This window comes from Panicum virgatum, chromosome 3K (assembly GCF_016808335.1).
Source record: "Panicum virgatum strain AP13 chromosome 3K, P.virgatum_v5, whole genome shotgun sequence".
Classification (NCBI taxonomy): domain Eukaryota; kingdom Viridiplantae; phylum Streptophyta; class Magnoliopsida; order Poales; family Poaceae; genus Panicum; species Panicum virgatum.
In genome coordinates, this window is record NC_053138.1 from 221307 (window position 1) to 246058 (window position 24752).

The window sequence follows — 24752 nt, forward strand, 5'->3', positions numbered from 1 at the left end:
TAAACTCAAAAGATCAAAATATGTATAAATAATTAATAGCTCGCTCTAAGATATATATTTATATGCATACGTATGTTCCTCTACATACATGGATAAGTACCACAAGATATCACCACACCGACGGCGAAGTAGATCATGCATGGTGAGATCAAGAGTACTTGTCCTTTGTTGGGTGAGCTTTTCCTTTATCCATACTGACACCTACCACTACTGGTCCTCGCAGGAGGAGATGAGAAGAAAGAAAGAGAGAGCCCAGTATCAGCCACTTCTTGTTCTTGATCCCTGGCATTCTCATCTTCTCTGCCCCAGCTAGAACCTGATCTCTTTATTCTCTTATCCCGCCGTGTCCCAATATCCAGTGTGAGTTCGAGATCAAGGGGATCATGGTGGTTATTAATGTTCTCCTGATCGCGCAGCAGTCGTATTTGATTGTTCATGGATCGATCATTTTGATATGATGAACACCCTTGAAGAATCGAAGCTCCAGTAACAGACTGATCAGCTCGTGTTCTAAGGAATGGGTCGTCGGCTTCAGCTGCTGATGAGTAGTAGGTTTTCGATCCAAGAACATGGTGACCATGAAGCCAGTATGGTTGATGGAAATTGTTCCAATGAGGCCATGCACCAAACCTAGTTCATTCGTTACAAATCAATAATGAGATTATTAGTCAGATCATGTGCGAGCTGCCTGCTTATTTATGGACGCAACAAAAAGGCATAGAAATTTAATGGATTTTGTTTGCAAGTGAGATGATCCACATGAGCAGCCAAGGATGGATCCAACTACCTTGCTGACAATAGGGTAGTACTAGCACCAGTCTGGCCGTGATGCGAGGAAAGATGGCTGAGGTTGTACACTTGCCCCCCCTCTTGCAACCGATGATCATTTCTCCATGAACCACCTATCACTGCAAACGACACGAGTAGTAAAAAAAAATATCTACCAGATCAGCAGAGTTATTTATACATGTATTAAGAACAGAGTGAAATAAAAAAAAACGAGATGTTTATCCATGAATTAGTCTTACATACCCTGCCCCGAGCCGTCAATCTTCTTGCTTCTATACATCTGAAAATCACCAAAAACCGAAAAAAAAAAGGCACATGGTGAAATTAAGATCTCTAATAATAAGAATGGAAGCTAGCTAGGGGATATACGAAACAAGTAGTAAAATTAGGTACAATCAATTAAGTCTATCTATTGGAGTACATGATAAAGAAGAGAAGGGTGAATTGAAGAAGATGCGCAGATAGATATATATACTTGGAGGTGGCTCTTGACATGGCCTATGCTGAGCCCTTTAACGTTCATCAGTTGAAGAACGAGCTTGGGAGTTGCACCTACAACCAGACATGTCACATGTGTATGTACAAGCACGATGTGGTAAAGATTAAAGGACTGGGCATGAACATAGCATGGAACAGAGGTGATCTCGCTCTTACGATCTTGGCCGCCGAGCCTGTCGACGGCCCGGAGGAAGCAGTGGTGCAGCTCCGGCGTCCAGCGGAGGCGAGGGTTCTTTGAGCGGACGTAGGGGCGAACCGACGATGGAGAGGCCGCGGTCTTCCTGCTGCTGTCACCGGCGCCGGCTTCATCCAGCTCCACCGTGCTGCTATTATTGCTGGAGCTCCTCCCGTCGTGAGGCACATCGGCAGACGACGACTGCAGCGGATGATCCGTAGTAGAGGCAGAGCTGTAGTACTCCAACTCTTTGCCATTACTTCCCTCCATGAGCTGAGGTTGCTATTATCTTATAGCTTGTTGCTATTGCATCGATCATAGCGGCCGGTCACGCCGATGGATCTAACTAACTCTCAGAACTCAGAAGAAGCTAATAAGAGAAGAGACTCAGAGAGAGGGCCAGTAAAGGTGCGTGAGGTCATGGATCATTCTATCTATCTATCTATCTATCTATCTATCTGACTAAGATACATGTATGTCTGCATATGAGATGGATCGAGATGCATGACAGGTGATCGATCCATCTCATATTTATATAAATGGGTTTCTGAAAAAGAAGCTAGCTAGCTAGCTCATCAAAAAAAGACAAGTTGGGAAAAAGGTAACTACAATTAATCGATCCTACTAACTGACAACCTTGCCTATAGAAAAAATAGTACTGAGTGGACTATAATCAGCAGTTGCCCTAAAGTCTTTGGCTTCTGAATATTATTGATCGTGACCAGTAGTAACTGATATTTTCGTCTGTAGCAGGCAGCTTTATCTCTGCATGTCTCCATCGATCAGCTGGTAGCAGGAGCAGTGTAGACGACTGACCAGAAGAGAGGCCGGGAGAATGAAGAAATATAATTCGGGTCGTGGGAATAATTGATTGAAGGATGCATGCATGACCGGAAAGTCTAGCTCATCTCGATCAGCATTTATAGGGATGTCCCACTTTTTTTTGGGTCATTGGGTCGACCCAAAACTTGATAAAATGAACTAGAATGACATACTACGTAATTAATTTGGAAGAGAAAATGAACTAAAATGAAAAACCCAAAAACAATAATGGGTACCCACTTGCATCCCATGTATATAGGTGGTTTCAGAAAGTGCAAACCATGCAAACTTTAATCTTGACCACCGGATTAACATCCAAGGGGCGTGCGAGGATTGGATAATTTTACAATTAACCGTCCGCCTCTAATCATACTTTTGCAAATCCCCCTACGCATCCCCTTGGATGTTGCATTGATCCGGTGGTCCAGATTAAAGTCTGCATAATTTGCACGAAGGGTTGGTTTGCACCACACACTAATCCTGCTTTTACATAGCTCACTGATCATGGATACATAATATATCAGCTCTTTCCCTGATCTGATGAAAAACTAACCAGTTCCTTCCCTGATGAACTAGTAATCCAATTTGTCATGTGTCTACAGTTGAAGCCAAGTGCAGTTCTTCCTACTATTACTAATCGGAAGCTCATTTTAAAGCCTCACGTGAAGCCACCTAAGAAATAGAGGAATCCTAGAAATATCAAGACACAATCAATCTGGCAACTCTAATCATAATAGTTATTAAATCTATTATCTTTTCTAATAAATTACCCACCTCTTTCATTATGAAAATAGACCAGTAACCCCTAAATATGTATCTAAATTGCCCACATATGTCATTATAAAAAATCTAAAGTAATCCCCTAATCTTCTTATAAATTACCCACATATGCCATTATAAAAATAATACAAATAACCCCCTAAATTTGCAATTAAATTATCCAATTATGTCATTATTTAAAGTTAAAGTAACCCCTAAATCTGGATCTACATTATATAATTATAATAGAATATTAAAGTGCACCAATATAAAATTCTAAATTACTATTTCTACCATTATTAATATATTATTTGTGTTATTATTTATATAAAAATACTACCCACGATATGTGTCGCCATGTATTCAGGTATGATGGAAGAGATAATAATACCAATCCACAAGCAAATGGCTCAATTAAATATAGGAAAAAGTCTGTTTGACCCCCCTGAAGTTATGTGCGAGTTCGAAAAACCCCCCTCAACTCAAAAACCAGAAATGGATCGTCCCCGAACTTCTGAAACTGGGCAAATAACCCCCCCCCGAATGGTTTTCACGGTGGTTTTGCTGACGTGGCGGTGGGCCCCACAAGTCAGTCCTCCCTCCCTCCCTCCTCTCCTTTCTCCTGCTCTGGTCAGCCGCCGACGCCTCCCTTCCTCCACCGCGCGCGCCGCGGGGCCGCGCCGCCCTCCCCAGCTCCCTTCGCCGCACGCGCCGCGGGGCCGCGCCATCCTCCCCTGCTCCCTTCAATTCGCCGAGGGCGCAGCGCTGCCCTCCCTTGCTCCCTTCGCCGCGGGCTGCGCCGTCCTCCCCTGCCCCACCTTACCGGAGTCTAGTTCACGCCGCCGCCAAGCCAAGCCACCTCCGTCCCCTTCGCCGCCGAGGCACTCTGGCTGCCGCCTTGCCTCGCAAGCACGCGCACCACGTGAGACCCACCACGCCCTCGAGAGCTGCTGCCATAGCCGGAGCTCGAGGGCGGCTTGCGAGGCGGCGTGGCTTGGTAGCCCAGCGCCTTGTGCAGCGCAACGTGGGTGGGGGTGACGGCTGGCGGCTCGCGGCGAGGGCTGCAGCGACAGCGATGGGCGGCGGCGGGTGGTAGCGGCAGAGGTGGGGTTGGCAGGCCGGAGCAGAGATGAGGCCGGCGGCGCTGCAAGGAGGGAGGCAGGGGAGGGGAGGAGAGAGTGAGAGAGAGAGAGAGGATGACATGTGGGGCCCACCGCCATCCAAGGGGGGATAACCTACCACATCAGCAAAAACCACCGTGAAAACCATCCAAGGGGGGTTATTTGCCTGGTTTCGGAAGTTCGGGGGGTTATTTGCCCGATTTTGGAAGTTCGGGGACCATCCATTTCTGGTTTTTGAGTTGAGGGGGATTTTTCAAACTCGCACGTAACTTCAGAGGGGTCAAACGGACTTTTTCTTTAAATATATATCAAATACACATGGAGGTGTGATGCAAAACGAAATCTATTGCAACTAGATAATGATATATATGTATTTTAGAGTATGTGTTAAAATATTTAATAGATGAAAGATGACATGAGATAAATAATTATAATTATTAGCTATAGCTTTATTTTTATATTAATTCTAATTAGCCCGTGCCAGAGCACGGGTTAATAGGCTAGTGTGGGTTAATTAGGCTGTCTTTCTTGGCTGTTTAGTAAGACCACCAAGAAAATATTATATTCCTTGGCGGCTCTATTTCAGCCGTCAAGGTAATTCCGGTTTCGGGTAGTCCAAAGAGATTTTGCTAACTTTGATTCAAACAAAAATTTCACAATGCCTTGTCAGTTATTGTGGATAGATAAAGATATATGCATTGGCCAGACAACGTAACAGTACGTACTTGAAAGATGTCACTAGTAGATCGCCAATCATAGTCATATGGATAAATGTACAGTGACTAGCACTTATGGCACACGGGACGACACCTTAACTAAAATTTGGTTGAACGATGCATGTAAATTAATAATCTCATGCCACTTTATCTTTTCGGTACGTCTTGTACACAATCAATTAATTCCTCTTTTGACTCTTGTTTCTATATATTTCCAAAATTCTTATGTATGAATTGAATGTGTTGAGTTAATGATCAAATAATCATCCATCACACACACTACTGATGCGCAGTACAATTAAAGTGACATGCGTGACTATCGTGTAGTAAGTTTTGAATTAGTCTTATGCATGTATAAGCTGCTTCAATTGAATCACTAATCCAAATTGAATATAATTGTGGCTGGACACGTGATCGGGGAACAATATAGTGCAAGAAACATCTTTGTCAGCGCGTTGATACATACATTCACTCAATCACTAATCCGTTTGTCCAGCAAACTAATTGGATTCGTCAAAGCTTGGTGGCTGCCTCACCTGCACCTGCTGAAAAAATGCCACTCGGTCTGTACATACAACTAACCTGGATAGAAATAAAATGTCCCCATCATCTCCTGCTGAAAAAATGGGAAGGTACGGTGCTGCTCTCTTTCTCTTCTGCCTGGATGATAGATGGACTATGGTGTCACAACATTATATTGTCCACCACCCATTCCAATTAATCCAGCCTCCAGCATATACAAATATCACAATTTCAGTTTGAAATCAGCAACACAAATGTTCCAGAATATATTATTAATGAATGAAAACGACAGATCTGATCTCTTGTCCAACAATAACAAATGTATGTATGTATGTATGTGACAAGGGTTCATTATGATGACAATGGTTGAGCGTGCCCAAGCAATACCCAACTCGGGCACTCCCAGACATACTCACAACCTAAACTGCTTTGCTATCTTTAGCTTGGCAACACAGATCTTTAATTTGTATACAACCCAATTTCATCAATTCTTGTCCACAACATTCACATCAGCATTGAAACCTAAAGCTCCCTACCTCTTTTGATTTTGCTTTTTGCTTTTTGTGCTTTACAAGTCAGAACATTAAATCCAGAACACAGTACAAACAATTTCTCACTTCCAGTGCCTGTGGTAACTTCAGCGACTCTCTGGAGGAAGACAAGGGAAAACCTCTATGTGTAACAATTTGGTTAGCACAACTACACCAAATCCTGCAAAACTCCGAAATTTCCAAAGATCATACTCAGTTTGTTATCAATATTTCCAGCAACAAAAAGCATGGCTGAACTCCTAGATCGTTGAGCAGCTTTAGAGGTATATCAAAGGTATCAGCAAATGCTGTCACCTGTCACTGCTATGTCACCTCCAAGACCATTTTCAGAGTTATAGAGGCCGCAAATCTCAATTCTGTTGTGACAATGGTCCAACCAAGCGGCATACAAAAGAGCTTTACTAGGGATTCTAATTCCTTTCTGCATGTTTATACGTTCATAGGCTCCATTCCAAAATCTGGTAAAAAAGACTTTGCTACATATTTTTTGAGACACTAGAACATCACATCAGGGGCAGATCCACAAGTCTCCATCTGCCAGCTGGTTTATCCCTGCAGTGTAGTGGTTAGAGCACCTGATTAGCACCTAGTAGGTCTCTGTCAAATTTTGACAAACACGCCAATCAGGAGTTTAGTATTAGTTTTCTAGCCTCTGTTAAATTCTGAAAAACATGCCAATCAGTTCTCAATCAGGTGTAGCTGGCGAGAGTTTTTTTTTCTTTCAAAAAGCAACCCCATAAATTCGCTCTCGTGAGGATTCGGACCCTAGCATGCATGCTGGGTGCTACCCAGGTGCTCGAACAAATAGGCTAGAGCCCCTTTCACTTACAAGTCACAACATCAAATCCACAGCCCAGAACAAGCAATTTATCACTTAGAGTGCGCAAGGTAAGCTCTGTCAAAAGGATAAAAATCAGAGTAGTGAGGGAAAAAATACAACTATTCATCTTGATGTGAACTTCTTGCCAATGAAATTAGGGTGAAGCAAAGTTAAACTGTATGCCTGTCTTTCCCTTGTCACGGTCAAATTGTTTCAGGATGTGGCAGTAATTTACCTGGACAAGAGGGGAAACACTTGTTTAGAGCAAGTGAAAACAAAATAACGTACTTCATTCATAACTTCAGTGGTGCAGCTGTAGAATGTCAAGGGCAAACCTCTATGCGAAACAATCTGGTTGGCAGGACTACACCAAATCCGGCAGAACTCCTGAACGTTTGTAGGAAGTCGGTAAGGGGAAATTTCCGTAAATCACACTCAGTTAATTTACCAAGATTTCCAGCACAGACAAATGCATGGCCATGAATTCCTAGATCCCTGAGTGGCTTCAGAGGTATATCAAAGGAGAGGTCCGCAAATGCTGCCACTGCTATGTCACCACCAAGACCAATTAGCTCAGGACAACTGGAACTACCATTTTCAGAATTGTTGGGGTTACAGACCCTGAACTCCCTTGCTCCTAGTCCTCTTGTTTTGAAGCCTAAGAGTGATGATGGTCCACCCAAGCGGCATACAAGGGACCTGTTACCTCCCAAGTAAAACATTTCTGAAAGTGGTGACACAGATCCCGTGGAACCCCTTTCCAATGGATGGATGACTCCTGCTGCAACTCCGGCATTGAGAGCACCATTAAGCACACCCAGAGGCAAAGCCACTCGAAGATCAAATTCCTAACAGTGAACCATGAAAAGAATGAATATGTTTCATCTCAAATCAGTTCAGTTGTTAATAAAGAAAAGTACTGATGTACAGTGCATTAGATTCTAAGAAATAGATGTGATGAAATCATTCTCATTGAAATTTGAACTAGATGTTTTTTGTGCAATGAGAAAGGGCTGGACAAAAGGTATCTACCATTTGGGTGCTTTAACAGAGCATAGAAATTTGGAAGTTTTTGGACCTTGGCCCGCGGTCAGACAACAAAATGTGTATCTAAAGGGAGAAATGCAGACTGATCATAGTTTGCATTGTTTGTAATGGTCATGAAGTTGGCAAAGACGGAGGTACAAATACAATACAGATTATTGAAGAAAAAGGCAATAATAAAGGCGGTTCAGGATTCAATTAAAAAGTGTAGTGTGTAAACTCTAGTTTTCAGTCAAGGCAAAGGAAGTCAAGATATACCTGTCTAAGAAACCGTGAATATCTGCTCCCTGGTGCAAGACCTCCTACTTGAGAAGACGAGAGAAAAGCATATCCACGTGTAGGCCTTATGCTCGAGTCCCTTTGGTCAACCGTGTATGCATACTTAACAGAGGACAAAAGGCTATGTCCTAACTGTTCTTGTACAGAATTGGATGACATGCGTGCTGGATCAGTTAATTTTCGCCATGTCAAATTGTAAGAAAGGTTGTGGTTCATGGTGGAGAGCAAGCCAACAGAAACGCCCATCAGGTGTTCTTTGAGTGAGGACTTCAACCAGTCCTCGGACAGAAATGATATTCTAGCCACCAGCGGAGTTGGTATCGCTCCGATTCTAGGCATTTCCACTCCAGCACTTAGTTCTGTTGTCTTATCTAATTCAAGAGCACCTGCTGCATCCCAGGTCTCACAGTATCCAAATAAGTTCTTCAACTTCAGTGAACCTTCAAGTGAACACGATCGAGTCTGCAAAAATGTTTACATGGCAAAAAAAAAAATTGGTGGGAGTTGAGAAAGTGAATTTGGGAACCAATTGGGGTCATCCATCTGATATAGTGATACTAAATTATCAGCCATCATGGCATCCTACACCTACAGAGAAGGTTCTGCAGATTGATTATGCTAAGAGATGGAGAATCCATGAGACATATCCTGGCATGATTTTCGTTCAAGCTATTTTGTGGACCACGTATGAGTTTGGCATAGAGGGTTATAACAGAAGATGCAAAAGTCTTCTAATGCAGAATATTAGAAACACTGCAATTCTGTACTAGAAAATGCAGGGGACTAATTGATTTGCTCCAGAACCAGAGCAGTGCACAATGCACCTGAAGATAGCCCGATCCACCCCCAACTAAATGCAAGAAGTACATGTTCCATCTTTTTCCGAAACAAGTCAAACTAATGTAAACAGGTACTACTACTCAATTGTCCTAGTAGCTCTTCCAATCATCCAAGACACTTTTTTGCTGGATGCGCACCTGGGTGTTGGCGAAGACGCCGAATCCAGCGGCAGCGCGGCCGCGGGCCTCTGCGACGTCAACAAGTACGACGACGGCGCTGCCGGGGATCCCTGACGGAGCCGCGTCGAGCGTGATGGAGACAGTATCGAAGGCGCCGAGGCGCCGGAGGCGGTCGCCGGCCGCGGCGGCGGCGCGCACGAGGTCTCGCACGGTGGCGGCGCGCGCGAGGTCCGGGCCCACCGCGGCCTCGACCGCGGCGCGGCGCGTGCGGGCGCAGCCCCGGATCGTGACCTGGTATACCCGGATCCGGACCTCATCCGCGGTGAGCCGCCGGAGCACGGCCTCGTGGCGCGCCTCCTCGGACGGGGACGCGGAGGGCTCGTCGTCGGCTTCGTCATCGAGGTCGTCGTCGTCGAATTCGTCGTCGTCATCCTCGTCCTGTTGGTGGGGGATGATGGAAGGAGGCGAGTGGGTGGTGTTGGATGCGGTGGCCATTGGACTATGGGAGTGGAGAGCTGGGACTTGCTTAATGCTTTCTGACGAATGAATGAAATGGACCGGGTAACGTTTGCTGCAGAACAAAGGCCCAAAACAAGACTTGGCAAATGGTGAAAGTATCTGTGACGGGGAAAAGAAGGAATCTCAGCTTAGATGAGATTTAATTTGTGATATTTTTTACTTGGTTTGCATGGTACACCTGCAAACTTGATAGCAATAGATATCTGATAGATGCAGAGAAACCATGTATGGAACAACAAATGCTATTTCTTGTTCTCCACTTGTACAAATTTGCAGAATCACCGTGATCAGCAGCTAAAGTTATACTACATAGTATACAGCAAAAGGAACTGATTGATGACACAAAGAACGAAAGCAAAGAGGCAATTCAGTATAGTACTAGTTATCATGCATGTCGTGCCCGTTTGGTTGTGAATTTCACCCGGACTCCACCGTGGTGGAGGCAATCTCAAGCTCGGCCCACCATAGCGGGTTGTCTCTCGGGGTCGCCTGCTCCGGCGACACGGCGGTGGCGCCTCTCATGAGCCTGGCAACCTCAGCCATGGCCGGTCTCTTGTCCTTGTCAGAGTGGATGCACAGCCTCACAACGTCACACAGCACCGCCAGATCCTTGTCACGCACGGACGACCTCAGCATCGGATCAACCATGCCATTCAGCGGCCTCTTGCCGTCCAGGTAGCTGGACGCCCACAGCACGAGCAGGCCGTGGTCCTCGGACAAGGGCAGCCGACCGGAGATCACCTCCAGCAGCAGGATGCCAAACCTGTACACGATGCTCTCTTCATCTCCCGGCGCTGCAACTTTCCACAACTCCATGTCCGAGATCTTGGCCGCGCAGTCCTCGGTGAGGTAGATGGATGAGGAGCTCAGGGCTGCTGGCATCACAGGTGGGTCCAGCTGGCTCATGTGCTCCAAGCAGTATGCTACTCCCATGATGATGCGCAGCCGTGTAGGCCAGTCCAAATCTTCTGCTTCTCGAACTACAAAACATGGCAACAAATTATTCAGCGAACAATCAATCATTCTAGTCAACTTGCATGTCTGTTATCACCATTGCTTTTGTCTGCTATTCAGCAAAAAGTAAAAACGTTATTTTTTTTTTGCAAGCGTAAGATACAGAGATGGAGATGGATCACTCACTATGCAAGTGCTCAAAGAGGGAACCACACGGAGCATACTCGAAGACCATCATTCTTGTGAACGGCTCGTCGCATGTGCAGTAACCAAGTAGGTTCACCAAGTTCTTATGGTTCACTTTGGACAACATAGAGATCTGAAACAAGAGCGATCGCTAAGCTGATATATAGCAGTAGTATAAGCATACATTGGACGAGTAACATTCTAGCTAGTTGTGCCCATTGCATGTTACCTTGTTCTTAAATTGCTCCTCAGAGCTATCTGACCAATCTTTGGCAGAGTCAACTGAAGTGGAGACTACCGCTATTTCAACTCCACTTGACAGAGTTCCTTTATACACTATGCATTCGGATGAAGAGCCGATCACATTGATGAAGTTCTCACATGCTGTCTGAAGCTCTGTCCTTCCAAGAGAAGGAACACCTGTCCACAAGGTACAGAAAATTTAACAACTTAGGTTATGTCTAGGAAAAAAAGTTGGTAGTATTTTCTATCCTGAAAACTCAAATTATAGGAAATTTTGATGCAATGTGCTCTTCCCATAACTTTAGAGCTTCAGATGATGATGAGGAGGAACTGACCTGCCACGAAGGCTTTCCTGAGCGGTCCACTGAGCCCAGTAGACCAAGGCATGACAGTATTATCCTTCTTTCGACGAGAAAAGAGTAGATACATGGCGGTTGCAGATGCAACCACAAAGAGAACTGCTCCACTGATGGCTAATGTGTGGATGGCCCAGTGGGGTATCGTCCTTCTTTCAGATCCATTTCCATTAGACTTGGGTGATTCTGCAACTTGGTGATCCCATTGATGTAGGAGCCGTCTCTGGATGACACTCCTACCTTTTCTGTTCAACATCATGGATGGACATGAGCTAAACAAATAAACTTGGCCACGTTGTAATCAAAGGGATTTAATGTTTCTTATCTAAATATTTATTCATAGCAGTTTTAAAGGCGTTATTTTCCTACAGGAGAAGGACTTCATTCCTTGAGGCAAAAGCTCCTGTTGCTAGTTACCTGGTTCTCCATGTATTGGTAAAAAAATTAGGCGTAGATTGTTCTCCTTTTCTCTCGGTTAATATAGAGTTTTTCTGATGCTGTTTTCCCTTAAATAAGAATTAATTCCTTGAATCCTATCATCAACAGCAATTTTTAGCCTTTTATTTTACCGGCTGTACTAATAGGAATAGTCCTATTGTCAACGGTAACTAGTTACTAAAAAAATGAATTCTGAATGTACTAAGAACTGGGATTATGAGAAGAAAACTGATGATGGAACAAAAACATGACTTACAAGGTCACCGCCTTGCCTTCGTCTGAGCAACTCAGTCCCCGGTTTGAGGAAGATCCAGCTGGTGTATCTGCTCCAGATCTGAAAAGAGTTTTCCCTGAAATAATATAATAGCAATAGAAATGTTTAGAGAGGAATCCATTTGAAGCTAGCAACCACCATGAAGGTATGAATGTTGTTGTGACACACCTTGTTGATTGATGGAAGCACATGAGCCAAGTGTGTGAGACACAAGCAAGGAGAAGAATAGCAAATAGGCCGCAGCTTTGATCTTCTCCATTTCTGTGGCCAAGTCCAAGATCAGAGCTCTGATCTCTTCTCTCTAGTCTACTGCGTGCAGGATGTTAAAAGGAGAGTAAAACAAGGGAACCAAGTAAAAGAGGGGCGCCACCACCACCACCATAGATTCGAATCGAATCGAATATTTACCTGTGAAGAGTGGGGATTGACTGACTGACTGACGGACGGACTTGTGCAAGCAAGCAAGCAAAGCTAGCTAGATGTCGGAAAGCTCACCACATCCATCTTTTGCGGTAGCTGTGGAAGGGGCCGTTGGATTGGATTGGATTGCATAGCACCTCAAGAAACGAATCGAGTTGCCATGATGGAATAATCTCCATTTGTGATTTGTCCGTCCCCTCCCCTGCAAGATACGTACGTATCATAAAGCTAAGGGCGTGCTTGGTCAATTCCTAGGATGAAAAAGGGATAGCAGATGTGGAACTTGTGAGAACGAGACAGAGAAGTAGGGGAGGATCTTGGAAGTGCGGCTGTATGTTCAAGTAAAGAATCCACACCACACTCGGAAGATAGATTGGATTTAAGAGTCATCAGAGTTAGAACAGGCACACAAGGATGGACTCACACAAGTCAAACTCCGAGCAAGCAGCAAAGAAACACTACTGAGGACAGAGAAAGCAAGCAAGCAGCCGATCGATGTCAGGGATCAGGGCAGGAGGCAACAGCTACAGCCAATGCTTATTGGGAATCATAGCATAGGGAGGCGGAGTACCTGTTCCCTGTAAAGAAAGGCTTGAAGCAACTGCAGGATGCAGAACCAATATTCAAGTACAATTTGGTGGACTGGACTTGAAGCCTGTCTGTCCGGCAGGCCGTCCGTCCGTCCGTCGTTTGTGGCCACCGAGAGCCATGCCAGGTATAGTTGCACATGCCATGCCCTACTAAGCCATCTTGCTTGGGCGCTTGGCAGATCGATGATTGCCCAACTCGATGATGCATGGAACCTTCCTTCCTTCCTTTATTTTCTTTTCTCTTCTGATGAGAGTTTCCTTTTTTTTCTGTTTCATTACTAGTTAATTTCATGTCAGAGAAATCATTTGTACTTTGTGGACTTATTCATGTGGGGTAGAGTACGAGTCGCCATCAAGAGAGCCATTTTTCCCCTATACGTATGCATGGACCCGGCCGTCCGCTTGCAGTTTCGTGCCAATTTAGCATCACCCTACACGCATGTTGAGTCACTTGTCACTAGCGTTGCAACTTGCAAGTTATATATATTTGGAGTTATTAGGTCGACCAAAAAAATGATAAAATAAATTAGAATGTAATTCTGCGTAAATAACTTGGACGGAGAAATGAATTAGAGTGGCATGGGCTAGTGATGAACGATAGGTACCTATCCAACTAGTATGTGATTTATAATACATTATCTGTTTTTAGTCAAATGACATTTAAAGAAGTTTCTCACACATATACCTACTGTACTTACGTATATATAGTTTTTCCAATATACGTGCATATGCACTAGTCGAAATATTATGTTACAAGAAAACTTCATGTGGTGTACCTTTCATGATGTGTCAGCCATAAATCATATATTAAAAAAAAGGACGTGTAGCACATTGGATATCATATGATATGATGTTAGAACGAAGAATATGCAAAATTAAATTCGACATGGTCATGTGATGTGCGTCACACATGCATGTTCCCAAGCAAACTGGGCATTAAAAAAACGTTAATTAAAATAGGATATAAATACAAATCAAAACTGGGTGTTTGGTCTAGTGGTATGATTCTCGCTTCGGGTGCGAGAGGTCGCGAGTTCGATTCTCGCAACACCCCTCTTTATTTGTGTTTTTACATTCGTCTCTCTCTTGCTTTCGAATTTGATTATGCTTCTGCCGCGTCTGTAGTTTTTGTTTTTATATAAATTCGTTCAGGTATACCGTTTGTTGTATTGGACATACTGATATTAGTTTCCTTGTTCGTGGCATGGAAGGCCGGCATTTGCATGTTGCAACGATTCCGTGGGGTTCGATGTTGCAAAACTAAAACTACAATTTCCAATTTCTGTTTAAAAGGCAGTTGCGTTAAAAGGCGCACACGATGATGCCGCGCGCACACATAGATTACACTCCCAGAAAAACAGATCCCGGCGATGGCAAATATTTACCGACCACAGTACCATGCATTAACTATCACGATGTTATGCTTTAAAATTTCATAACGGTGACACCAATCTCCGTGAGAAATCTCAACCAACTCTACCCTGATGGCAAGCACGGGAATCAGCAGTATGTGGCTTAAAAGTCACTCATGCAACAACTTGTAACACTGACCCTTCTGGCAAATATCGCACAGGATCATGTAAACTCTTCAACGGAAGTAAATGGACACAAGAGGAATGTCCACATCATTGTCATCGTCATCCTCACAGGCCACCACGACATCCAGATGGCGGCGATAAGAGGGCACCTCCACCTTGGCCACCTCCCTTGCCACATCCACGACCTTCTTGTCCAGCCGCACCTTGTGCCTGGGGAACATGGAGTTGTACAGCAGTGAGGTGCCACAGGATATGCTGTAAGCATTCAAACCCTTCTCCTTGAGCCACTCTAGGAGCTCCCTTAGCGTGATGTTGCCAGTTATGGTCCAGCGGTCCCACACGGTCCAGGACATGTCCTGGTGCTTGATGGTCTTGGGTGGCACAGGCTCCGCCATGGAGAAGAGGGGGATTGCGAGGTTTGCAAATGTGTTCCGGTAGTCTTCAACCTTGTGACCCCCAGCGAGGACTTTGTAAAGCTCCAGGCAGACAAGGCCGGTGGCCATTGCGGTCGAGGTGGCGATGGCTGGGATGATCCTTCCAGCTATGAACTTTGCCTTCAGCTTGTCAACTTCAGGGATGCTGTAGTTCCGTGCCCGCATGTTAGCAAAGCCAGCTATCAAGTCCATATGGAAATTGGTGTCATCATCCTGCATATAAAAGAATTAGCTCAGCATTCTCAATCTCAAGACAATTCACTGATTTCTAAATATGTAGCATGAGTGTTAATTCTATTTCTAGAGACATGTCCTCGTGATCAATTGGTGAGTGCTAATTCTAGAGACATGTTCTCGTGATCAATTGGACACACTGACCTTCTCAAACTGTATTGGGTTCATGTGGAATCCTGGTGGCAATGTTTTGGAAATTGCTTCCAACTTTGCAATAAGCTCTTCAATGACGGCAGCATCATCAACAGATGCAGAGGATAGGCTAGTAGCCTTTTCATCTGTCTCTATTTTAACCCCCTGTTTTGGTTGGAAATCAGGTACGATGACCTTGTCAACAGCTTCAGCCAGTTTCTTTGGGTTTTTGGCCCAATCAGGTATGGGTATTCCAAATGTCTCCGCCCTTAATATCGAGGCAGCCAACAGAAAGTTGAGGTGGCTTGGGTCAGCAGATGAGAACTCCAGAGGTCGCGGGAACCGCTTAGGAGCAGACCAGAAAGGAGCACCAGAGCTTGTCATTGCGTCTTCAGGGAAGGTAAACGTCAGCTGCTTCACACGGTTGGCGAAATAGTCCTCAAACCTAAAATAAGCCATCAACAGAAAACAGAGCAAGAAACATTAGATCTATAATTCAACAGGAGCACTGTGAAATAGATGCCAGATGGCATAATCAAACAATTTTGATGCCATATTCCCACATTTAAGAACTTGCATGCTCATTGTAATACAACGTATAAACATGAAACTAAGCTGGTGTATGAAGCTCCAAAATGGACCATAACAAATTGTGCAAAAGAGACAAACTTACTTAAGCCGAGCCCAGGTAATACAATCTTGGAATGTCTCACACTTGTCTCTGTCAAGGCATTCAATAACTCGCTCAAGTTGATCCCTAGCCTGTGCATCACCAGCAGTTCTCGCAGCAGTGGCATATCCACTAGGATTTGACAGGAACGCGTTTACTTCAGTGGGAGTCTTCTCTAGTAGACCCTCAAACTCAGACCTTGCCCACGTTAGGCAGTGATCAATATTATGAGGAAATGAATGTACAGTGCACATAGGCGCCTGCTTTTCAGGTGGATCTCTGGATGCCCCATAGTTTTCTGTTAGGTGAGGAATGACCATCTGCGTGTTGCACTTAGCACCCAGAGTCCCAGATTCAAGAAGTGGCTTCTGGAAATACACACACCTGGAGTCAATGTACATTCTTGCAGTCACATTGTCCAAGGCATTGACAACAGCATCCAAGCTCTCCCAAAAGGCATCATTAAACACATTTTCAGTCTCAGGACTTGCCCTGTTCTGAAGGGCCTCAACATGAAGCTTAGGATTAATTGCCATAGCAGCAGTAGCAGCAACTGTGGACTTGGGCTGCCCAATGTTCCAGTCACGGAAGAGGAACTGGCGACTGAGATTGCTCTTTTCTATAACATCATCATCTGTCACAGTCAGCTTCCCATTCTCACTGCAAGAAATGCCCATTAATGCAAGGTTCTTCAAAAATTCACATCCAAGAGCCCCAGAACCAACCATGAATATTTTTGACTGCTCCAGTTTCTTTTGAAGCTTAGCCCCAAATACACTAATTTGTGCATCGTATCTACTGTTCTCCGGCTTCAAATCACTGGCCTCCAACGGTTCAACTGGCAGTGATTCAACAGAATCGAAGTAGAAGAACTGCAAAATCAAGAAAGTACATTAACATTACAAATTTTCTGCAAACATATATTCTCACTGATCAAAATATTTGACATTTTTTACTTATAATAGTCACCAAGTTGTGATTTTGGCAACTATTTTCTACTAGAGTAATCTAATAAACTTATGTATTACGAAAGTTAAGGCAGTCTAAATATGACATTCATGTTCCAAACTAAATATGTTAAAGTTGTCGAAAAGTTTCAAATGTTTCGCATGATCTTGTATAAAATGTCAAGCATTTGTGCTAGAAGCGAGTAGAATATTATATTCAAGAAAGCACCAGCAGATTCTAACCTGGTAAAGTGGGTGGAATTTCCCTGAGCATGCTTTAACAACTTCCTGACCTACAATACCACCAAACATTGCAGCCATAGGATTCAAAACAGCCCTGGAACCACTTGCGAAATGCTGCAGGAGCTTTTTATCAGTTTCTTCAACCTTACTTTCACCAAGACTTTCATTAATACTAATAGCAAAATCTATAAGCTTTTGTGCATCGTCAGCTGAACCAGCAATTGGGAATCGCAGCAACTCAGTCCTAAACTTGTCCAGAGCTTGGAAGGCCAAATGCAAAAGAGGTGGGCGGTCAAACTTGGAGAAATCACTCATGAGAAATTCTCCTGGCTCCTTGATTGCCTCCTTCAAGGTTTTGAACTTAAGAACCTTGGGTGGCTTCACTTGTGTGACAATACCACCTCTAATGTAAGTGCCATATGAGGTGGTGTCTTCTTCTAGAGTAAAAGAATAAGGCCTAGCACTCTTAATCTTTCTTGGTTTTCCATCATTGAGCTCAGTCATTCCATGCACTTCAGAGAAAATAACTAGATCGCCATCCTGGAACTCCAGACGCTCATCATCCACACAAGAAACAAGTGCTGGGTTGTCATTGCTGATTGATGCCACAATTCCTGTATGCGGCTCCTCACCATCAACATCCAAAACAGTAAACTCAGGACCAAAGTCACAGAAAACACTGCCGAAAAGACCACGAACTTCCGACTTAATGAAAGCAATTGGTGGCTGATGGCTATGACAGTAATCATCAAACTCAACTGCTTTTTCTATGCTGATATCAGTAAAAACCACAGCCTGTAAGTTGGTCAGGAAGCTATCAGCTTGAGTCTTTGAGAATACAGAGCAGACAAATATTACTAAGTCTAAATCAAAAGGCATATATAATATATTCCATAGAGCACCATAAAATAAATCAACTAGGTTTACGAGTAAAGGCCGGTTTGGGAGAGATCCAGCTCCAAAATTTATCACATTATGGAGCTTATAGGCTCAAATAAAGTGGTTTAAGCATTTATTTTAGTCTAATCTAAAATACCATGTAGATGAGCCACCATGTAAATAATTCATAGAACTAGAGATGCCCAGATCCACTGGAGCTCTCCCAAACATACTTAAGTCATCAACATACTTAAGTCATCATGCAAAAATAGTTGCCATCACTTGAAATAGGAACATGGCTCTGAAACTCTTCGCGACAACTCTTTGAGACAATGCTGGCATATGGTAGAATATATATGCAACAAAAGATGCACTAAACTGATAATGTGTGTCAACAGAACAGATGCTGATAAACCATTTTGTAGTTTTCTATATGACTTTTCTACTGTGTAGTTGTGGTATGATACAATTGGGCCGTTTGACTCTATTTTTACAACGCATGTTAGACATGCCACTGTTTTTCTAAGTTGTATTCTGAACATAAATTTCTCTTTCAACATATTGTAGTTACAGTATTATAACCATAAGAATTTGTACTTTTGTATCACTGAACTAAAATATTTATCCTGATTGTTGATCAAGTTACAAAATCGAAACATGTCTTTTACAATACACATATATGCGCACAACAGCTCATTTCATGCTTGTGTACCTGAAAGTTAGAAAGCTGCTCCTTGGTCAAATCACCAGTTATGGTAGAGATGATAACAGCATTGTTAAGCTCTTGAAGCTTTGGAACACATGCTTGAGCACGGTTTTGACCAACATCCTTCTCGGAGAGGAAGAAGTTGCTTGATAAGTCCCATAGGTCAACTTTGCCATCATCATGCAAGGTTACGGACTTGACACCCGCAAGGACAAGGTTCTTTGCTGCAATGATCAAGTGGCATTAAGAAAGTAGTGTATCAAAAATAGAAAGAACAAAAGATAACCCAAAGGCCTTATAAAATTTAGCAATCTGAATTCTCAAAACTACTTCAAAAACTCTAAAGCTAAACAAGATAAATTGCAAACATATTTTGCTTTAACATCTGAAGCTCCCAAATTGGTACTGTGACTACCAGCATTGCACCATAAATTCAAAAATCAGTCACGTAACACATCAGATCTAATAACTGACCAGCGACAATCAAGTCAGTGCAGCTTCAGGATGGCAATAAGAAATGTTTGTCAAAGCTAATGGTTAGCTTAAAGCACATGTGCACTGCAGAAAGCTTTGAAATAATAAGATACTTATAGATACCAACATTCTGAAAGTTAGGGGTGACCCTGCGCTGACACAGATTCAGTGAACAAGGATAAAGATTGCAGCTCAAGTAACTGATGTGCATCATGCCATTATATTCATGCCTAATGACGTAAAGCATTAGCACAAGAAAAAAATAGGGGAAATAAATTATACATTTATGGGTTGAAGATCGAACACGTCCATTAGGGTTCGCTTGTAGTTGAATCGAAATTTTTTAAGACAAGTATCCCTCCTATTGAAGCTTACTGTTTCTGCAAGTTGCTATTGAAGTATCTAAACAATCGTGGGAATAAATCAGTAAGATTCTTGAGGTATTTCCTGTTGGAGATGATCTAAGTGATGTGAAGTGAGGCAGTTACTAGGTATATGAAATCATAAAGCACATCAGCAGGTGGTAGTAACTAACTAGGGAATGAAAGTATAAAAAAAGATATACATGTTAAAGGATCAAGATTTGGATGGTAAGCACAACATTAATAGTCTGATTTGCAAGATCAGATTGGGCAAGGTGTAAAAAAAGGTGACCAGCCCGCCCTATCAGTTTATTACTGTGCATCTATGTAATCTATATAAGCTCGAAATTTTTAAAGAGCAGGAGGAGTAATATATATAATAAATAAATAAGGTTAATCTGGCAGGGCATACCAATCTCAGCGCCGAGTCCCTGTAGTCCAGAGACGAGGACGTTGGAGCCGAAGAGTCGCTTCATGGTCTCGCGTCCGTAGACGGCGAGCTGGCGGCTGTGGAGGTCCTCATCGATCTCGGGCGCCCTGGCGGCCATGGGGTCGTCCTGGGCGGGTGCGGGGGCGGCGGGTCGGGGGGCCTTGTTGTGCAAGTCCTGGACCTCGCCGGCGTCGACCCCCCGCTTCCGGGGAAGCATATAGAGTAGGAGGCCGGCGAGGAGCCCGAGTACGGCGGCGGCCGCGAGGGCTTGGGGCGGGAAGGGGAGGCGCGTCAGATCCAGGTCGGGCGGGAACCTGCAGGGATCGGATCGGGCGGGGGTGAGGCTCTACTCGGTCGGGGTGGGGGTGGGGGTGGGGGTGGGGGGAGGAGATCTCAATCTCTCTATCTCACCTTGTTGGATTCGATGCCGGACGCCGCCCTGCTTCTTCACCTCTAGGGTTTTGACAGGGGAAGCGAGGCGAGAGACAATTTCTTTCTAGGAGGAGGGCTCAATTGTAAAAGTTTGGTCGTAGCTCCTCGTGGCATGGACAGGGACCCACCTGTCAGTGTCGCGGCAAGATGTGCTTTCCTTGCAGGAGCCGGCGCCCAGGCCCAGCTCAGAAAAGGAGAGGCTGCAAAGTGGGCCTCTATCTCACCACTACAATTTCATTCCTTCCTTGAGGCCTCTTCCTCCAGCAGCTTTTGATCGAAGTAGCACAACCCAGCACTCAAACCGTATGCATATCAAGAAGGGACTACTCTATACGAGTGGTAGATGAAAAGCAAGCAAATGTTAGGAGTCACCAGTCAAATCATCACACAAGGCGGAACAATTTTTTCGGAATAAAATTTTTTTATTGCCAGAACAATTAGAAAATTATTCCGCAACAAAAAATTTTTGTTCTGAGACAAATCTAACCGAATTTACACATGTGAGCCGGTTTAGGCTCAAAACACTAAATCTGGAGGGAGAGGGCGCTCTATGTGACAAGTCTGACCCGTGACCCCGAGCAGCGCCCGATGAAAAACCACCGATAGACATACTAACTAATTGTGCCCCTTGCCCACTCTCCTCAACTGGGCAACATACTCGGAGAAAATTACACAAGTGCCAAGTGTGAAGTACAGAAAAAACCCATTGTCCAGCATGATTTGTTCCTCACTGAACAGCAACGGCTAGGACTAGGACACAATGCTAAGGGACCCAAATGCCAGGCTTGTGCGGATCCATTCCAAGCTTACGGTTGTTGTCTCTGGACGGCCCGGCCCGGCCCACCCATTCAACTGCAGCCGGCTCGGCCCAGCAAAGGCAAACATCCCCTGGGCCCTGGCCATCTCCCTCCGCTCCGGCGACGACGATGACCATCCTTCCAAAATCCAAATCCCCACCAAACAAAGCAAAGCAAAGCAAAGCAAAATGGCGGACGAGTACGATGCCCTCTCCCTCTTCGCCTCTCGCCTCCTCTCCCACCCCTCCACCACCTTCGGGGACGGGGACGGGGACCACCTCCTCCGCCTGCTCCAGGCCGCGCTCTCCGCTGGCCCCGACGTCCCCGCTCTGCTACAAACGCGCTCCGCCGCCCGCCGCCTGCTTCAGGACCGCGCCAAGGAGGCATTCGCCTTCGCCGCCGCGCAGGCTCCTCCCCTCCACCATGCCAGGATCCTTAACTCAACTCCCAACACTGCTAATCCTTAACTCTATTATCATGCATCTGCACTCACAGAGCTGCCTTGCCATGAGATATGAGGCTCTGCTTCTGCGAGACGCTAAATTCTCTGACAGCCACCATCTCAAAGTGTCACGCGAGGAGTGGTTAACTTTCGCAAAGGATGCTCTTCACAACGGCTTCTACACCATTGCTTCCAAGGTACTTCAATTCCCCATTACAGTCCTCTTTGATAGATATTTGCCAGTTAAGGCGATAAGGCCCAGTAATGTCTCAGCTCAGTAACTATCCAAGTAACTCTATCAGCAAATAGTAATACCATATTTATGTTTTCGCTAATCGGTATGCCAGTTCCCCCGGGCACCAACCAATTTATATTATTCAAATGGACAAGCATCATCTCTTACTACAATGTCTGAAGAAAGTGTCCCTGTACGCTGACACTGGCCTGCCTGCATTGTAACTTTTTCAGGCATTTGCACATGCTACTGCACACACTCATCGCAGCCACCCAAGGCAGTTTGACTCCACTGATTCCATTGACAAGGACATGATCAATGATATAACTGGACTTCAAACCCTGGCCGAGTCATTATCTGCAAAGCATTCTGGTGAGTTTTGCAAGCAATGCCATCAATTGTTTAAATTACATGCAGACAAACTGAGTTCGCTTTGACTTTTGACGAAAACCAAATGTGAGAAACTCAACTTGCTTTATTTTTACAAATTGAGTAAATGAAAGAGCGATACATACATGCAATCAACAGGAATAAAATATCTGACCACCTGCTTTATCAAACTTCTGTTATCTACGACAGTTGCAGGGCTATTAGGATCGAGTCTGATCTCTTTAACCCTGGAGCATAGGCATAGCTCAACTCACAACTCAGGACGCTGAATCTTCTCTTATATATACACCAGTGAAATGTTTGAATAATTTTCCAAGTAACTAACCGATACTACTCTTTCTACCATGACAGTTCAGACAGAGTCAGCTGAATACATGAAAAGGAGAAAGTCGGGTGTTCATGAGAAGTATAATTTGCAATCAGGAAAACCAAAGCTACCTGGCACTTCAATGTATATGTTAGGGATCAAAACAAGGAACATAAAGAAACTGCTTCATAGCCGTGAAAGAAATTTTGGGGATATTTTGAAGCAATCTTAGTATGGCATCTTCCACATGACTGACAAGAATGAGCATGATCTGTAGTAGGAGTCATTTTGTAAAAGGTGAGTTTAATGCCTTAATTTTACTTATTTCTGGAACTCTATTCTTTTTAACTTATTTCTTCCTAACAAAGCGCATCTGCACTTCAATCTCTTATGCCTAGTTGAGCATCTGCAGTACCAGTATCAGTACCATCTCATAGGAACAATATAGACGAACACATCAAGTCTTACGAATTCAGTTATTCCTTTCTATACTCAATCCTTGATTAGAACATAAGGCCACATTGAAGCCTTGTTGTCAGATAACTACGTCGTTCATCTGATTATTGAAGTATGTGGGGGATGCATTGATAGCATGTGCATGCCAGCCGTCCTCATTTTCTTTAGTAATCCACATCATCAGTTCATGTGGAACCCCTGTTCATCAGTTCCCCGAATTAAAAATACAGTAGTTTTCAGCTTACTTTTATAACATTGGATCCTAGATTTTTTTTTTAAAAAAAAACAGTGGCTAGACCATCATCTCTTATTTGAGCTCAAAAGTTTAATGACAAGTCAATTGCCTCGAAAATAAGCCGCTCACATGGCGGTATCATACCATTGGCATATTCGCTATAAATGATTTGGTGATTACATTACTATACTATTTAACTACATTTTCCACCATTATTTTTCTTGCTGGTTGATTTCTGGCCCATCTCATCAGTGTACAGTTTCAGCTTGGTATATATTTCAGAAATGTTGAACTTTGCTTTTTACGTGCAACTCAATTAGGTGAGAATTTTTTGCAATGGAAGACATGAAGTGGAGTTCATGTATGAGTCTTTGATTCAAACATTAAGACGAAGCTGCTATTTTCCATATCTGCAGAACGTTGTTCATGTGCAGGACAATAATAAATAGCAATAAAGTCATGCTTAACATGTTGCCTTATAATATGAATTGATTTTTTTTTCTGACTGATGAGTGTGGCAAATATTGGGAAAAAAAAGGTGCATGTGAAGCATTTTCTTTTGATACTATTGCTTGGGAAATGCTCCACCATCTGTTTTTTTTAAAGAAAAAATAGAAATGGGCAGGGTCTATGTTTTTCTTTAGAAATGTGCTGTTCGGCACAAATGCACAATAGAATAATCTGTCATGATATAATGCAGTTCAGCAAAAACTTGGACCTTTTCTTGATATATATGATGTTGAAAACTTACCTGGAAATCTAGAAGGTTTGTAGCTGGAAATAATAAGCATGCTTTTGTAGAATGAATCCTGAGTCTCTTGAACAGGAATTGCTTAGATGGGAACAAGTGGTCGTGTTTGAGGAAAGGACATGTCTGTTGCATACATATTCTGGTAAGGATATTTGTTGGGATGCTAGGTAAAAGAGTTTAGAAAATAACCACGAGCAGTATGGACTAAGGATATATGCAGAGGTGCATGTGGCCTAGCCATGTGGGTGAGCTCTCAGTGATGGATCAAATTTGACTTTAAATGTCAGGCGAAGACTTTGCGTAGTAGTTTTACGGAGTTGCCTGTGAAAACAACACTGTCGGCAAGCATTATTTAGTGGTAGTGGCCTGGGCAGCCGCGATTGTACTTGACTGGCATGGCATCCATCCATATTAGGCTTCAATCACACCTTTGTCCTTTGGAAGGGTAGTAGTAGCTTTTGATAGCAACCGCATGTGCACGCTCGCATCGCAGCACCCTCCCTTAGAAGTCCTGCCTCCTCCTCTGGGTGGGGAGACTAGTTGTAGTTTGTATGCAAGGCACGCCATGCATGCGCTCGGCAAGAAGATCAGAAAGCTGATCCTCCATCAGACAGCATATAGTA

General features: G+C 43.9%; 6 protein-coding genes and 1 non-coding gene across 10 annotated transcripts; 2 read left to right on the plus strand and 5 right to left on the minus strand.

Moving 5' to 3' along the window:
* On the minus strand, positions 1-2105 carry LOC120696499. The gene is made up of 5 exons (XM_039979429.1): positions 1444-2105; positions 1265-1341; positions 1033-1069; positions 788-908; positions 1-630 (listed from the first exon to the last, which is right to left on the minus strand). Exons 1-5 carry the CDS (start codon positions 1730-1732, stop codon positions 186-188), a joined length of 969 nt encoding a protein of 322 aa, XP_039835363.1. The 5' UTR covers positions 1733-2105; the 3' UTR covers positions 1-185.
* A 3746-nt stretch (positions 2106-5851) lies between these two features.
* Positions 5852-9605, minus strand: LOC120696500 (SAM50-like protein SPAC17C9.06). Of its 3 annotated transcripts, XR_005684201.1 has the most exons (5): positions 9074-9601; positions 8076-8558; positions 7109-7621; positions 6783-7008; positions 5861-6505 (listed from the first exon to the last, which is right to left on the minus strand). XR_005684201.1 is itself a non-coding variant. In XM_039979431.1 (4 exons), the coding sequence occupies exons 1-4, from the start codon at positions 9548-9550 to the stop codon at positions 6500-6502; spliced, it is 1479 nt and encodes a 492-aa protein (XP_039835365.1). In that variant the 5' UTR covers positions 9551-9605; the 3' UTR covers positions 5852-6499. The 3 variants fall into 3 exon arrangements, 2 of the variants coding, with proteins under 2 accessions (XP_039835365.1, XP_039835364.1); XM_039979431.1 differs by lacking the exon at positions 6783-7008 and having other exon boundaries at positions 5852-6505; positions 9074-9605; XM_039979430.1 differs by having other exon boundaries at positions 5918-7008.
* A 386-nt stretch (positions 9606-9991) lies between these two features.
* On the minus strand, positions 9992-10763 carry LOC120700297 (protein MALE DISCOVERER 2-like). The gene is made up of 2 exons (XM_039984527.1): positions 10715-10763; positions 9992-10554 (listed from the first exon to the last, which is right to left on the minus strand). Exons 1-2 carry the CDS (start codon positions 10761-10763, stop codon positions 9992-9994), a joined length of 612 nt encoding a protein of 203 aa, XP_039840461.1.
* A 360-nt stretch (positions 10764-11123) lies between these two features.
* LOC120696501 lies at positions 11124-13176 on the minus strand. The gene is made up of 5 exons (XM_039979433.1): positions 12434-13176; positions 12194-12334; positions 12008-12101; positions 11293-11558; positions 11124-11257 (listed from the first exon to the last, which is right to left on the minus strand). Exons 2-5 carry the CDS (start codon positions 12282-12284, stop codon positions 11220-11222), a joined length of 489 nt encoding a protein of 162 aa, XP_039835367.1. The 5' UTR covers positions 12285-12334; positions 12434-13176; the 3' UTR covers positions 11124-11219.
* An 841-nt stretch (positions 13177-14017) lies between these two features.
* TRNAP-CGG lies at positions 14018-14089 on the plus strand. Its single transcript has one exon. It is a non-coding gene; the product is annotated as a tRNA-Pro (tRNA).
* Positions 14090-14406: 317 nt separating this feature from the next.
* On the minus strand, positions 14407-20605 carry LOC120696502 (ubiquitin-activating enzyme E1 2). Of its 2 annotated transcripts, XM_039979434.1 has the most exons (7): positions 20496-20605; positions 20067-20398; positions 18825-19042; positions 17234-18028; positions 16047-16915; positions 15386-15818; positions 14407-15220 (listed from the first exon to the last, which is right to left on the minus strand). In XM_039979434.1, exons 2-7 carry the CDS (start codon positions 20299-20301, stop codon positions 14624-14626), a joined length of 3147 nt encoding a protein of 1048 aa, XP_039835368.1. In that variant the 5' UTR covers positions 20302-20398; positions 20496-20605; the 3' UTR covers positions 14407-14623. The 2 variants fall into 2 exon arrangements, with proteins under 2 accessions (XP_039835368.1, XP_039835369.1); XM_039979435.1 differs by lacking the exon at positions 20496-20605 and having other exon boundaries at positions 20067-20412.
* Positions 20606-21424: 819 nt separating this feature from the next.
* On the plus strand, positions 21425-23938 carry LOC120696503. Its single transcript, XM_039979436.1, has 3 exons — positions 21425-21952; positions 22224-22362; positions 22732-23938. Exons 1-3 carry the CDS (start codon positions 21443-21445, stop codon positions 22917-22919), a joined length of 837 nt encoding a protein of 278 aa, XP_039835370.1. The 5' UTR covers positions 21425-21442; the 3' UTR covers positions 22920-23938.
* Positions 23939-24752: the final 814 nt, after the last annotated feature.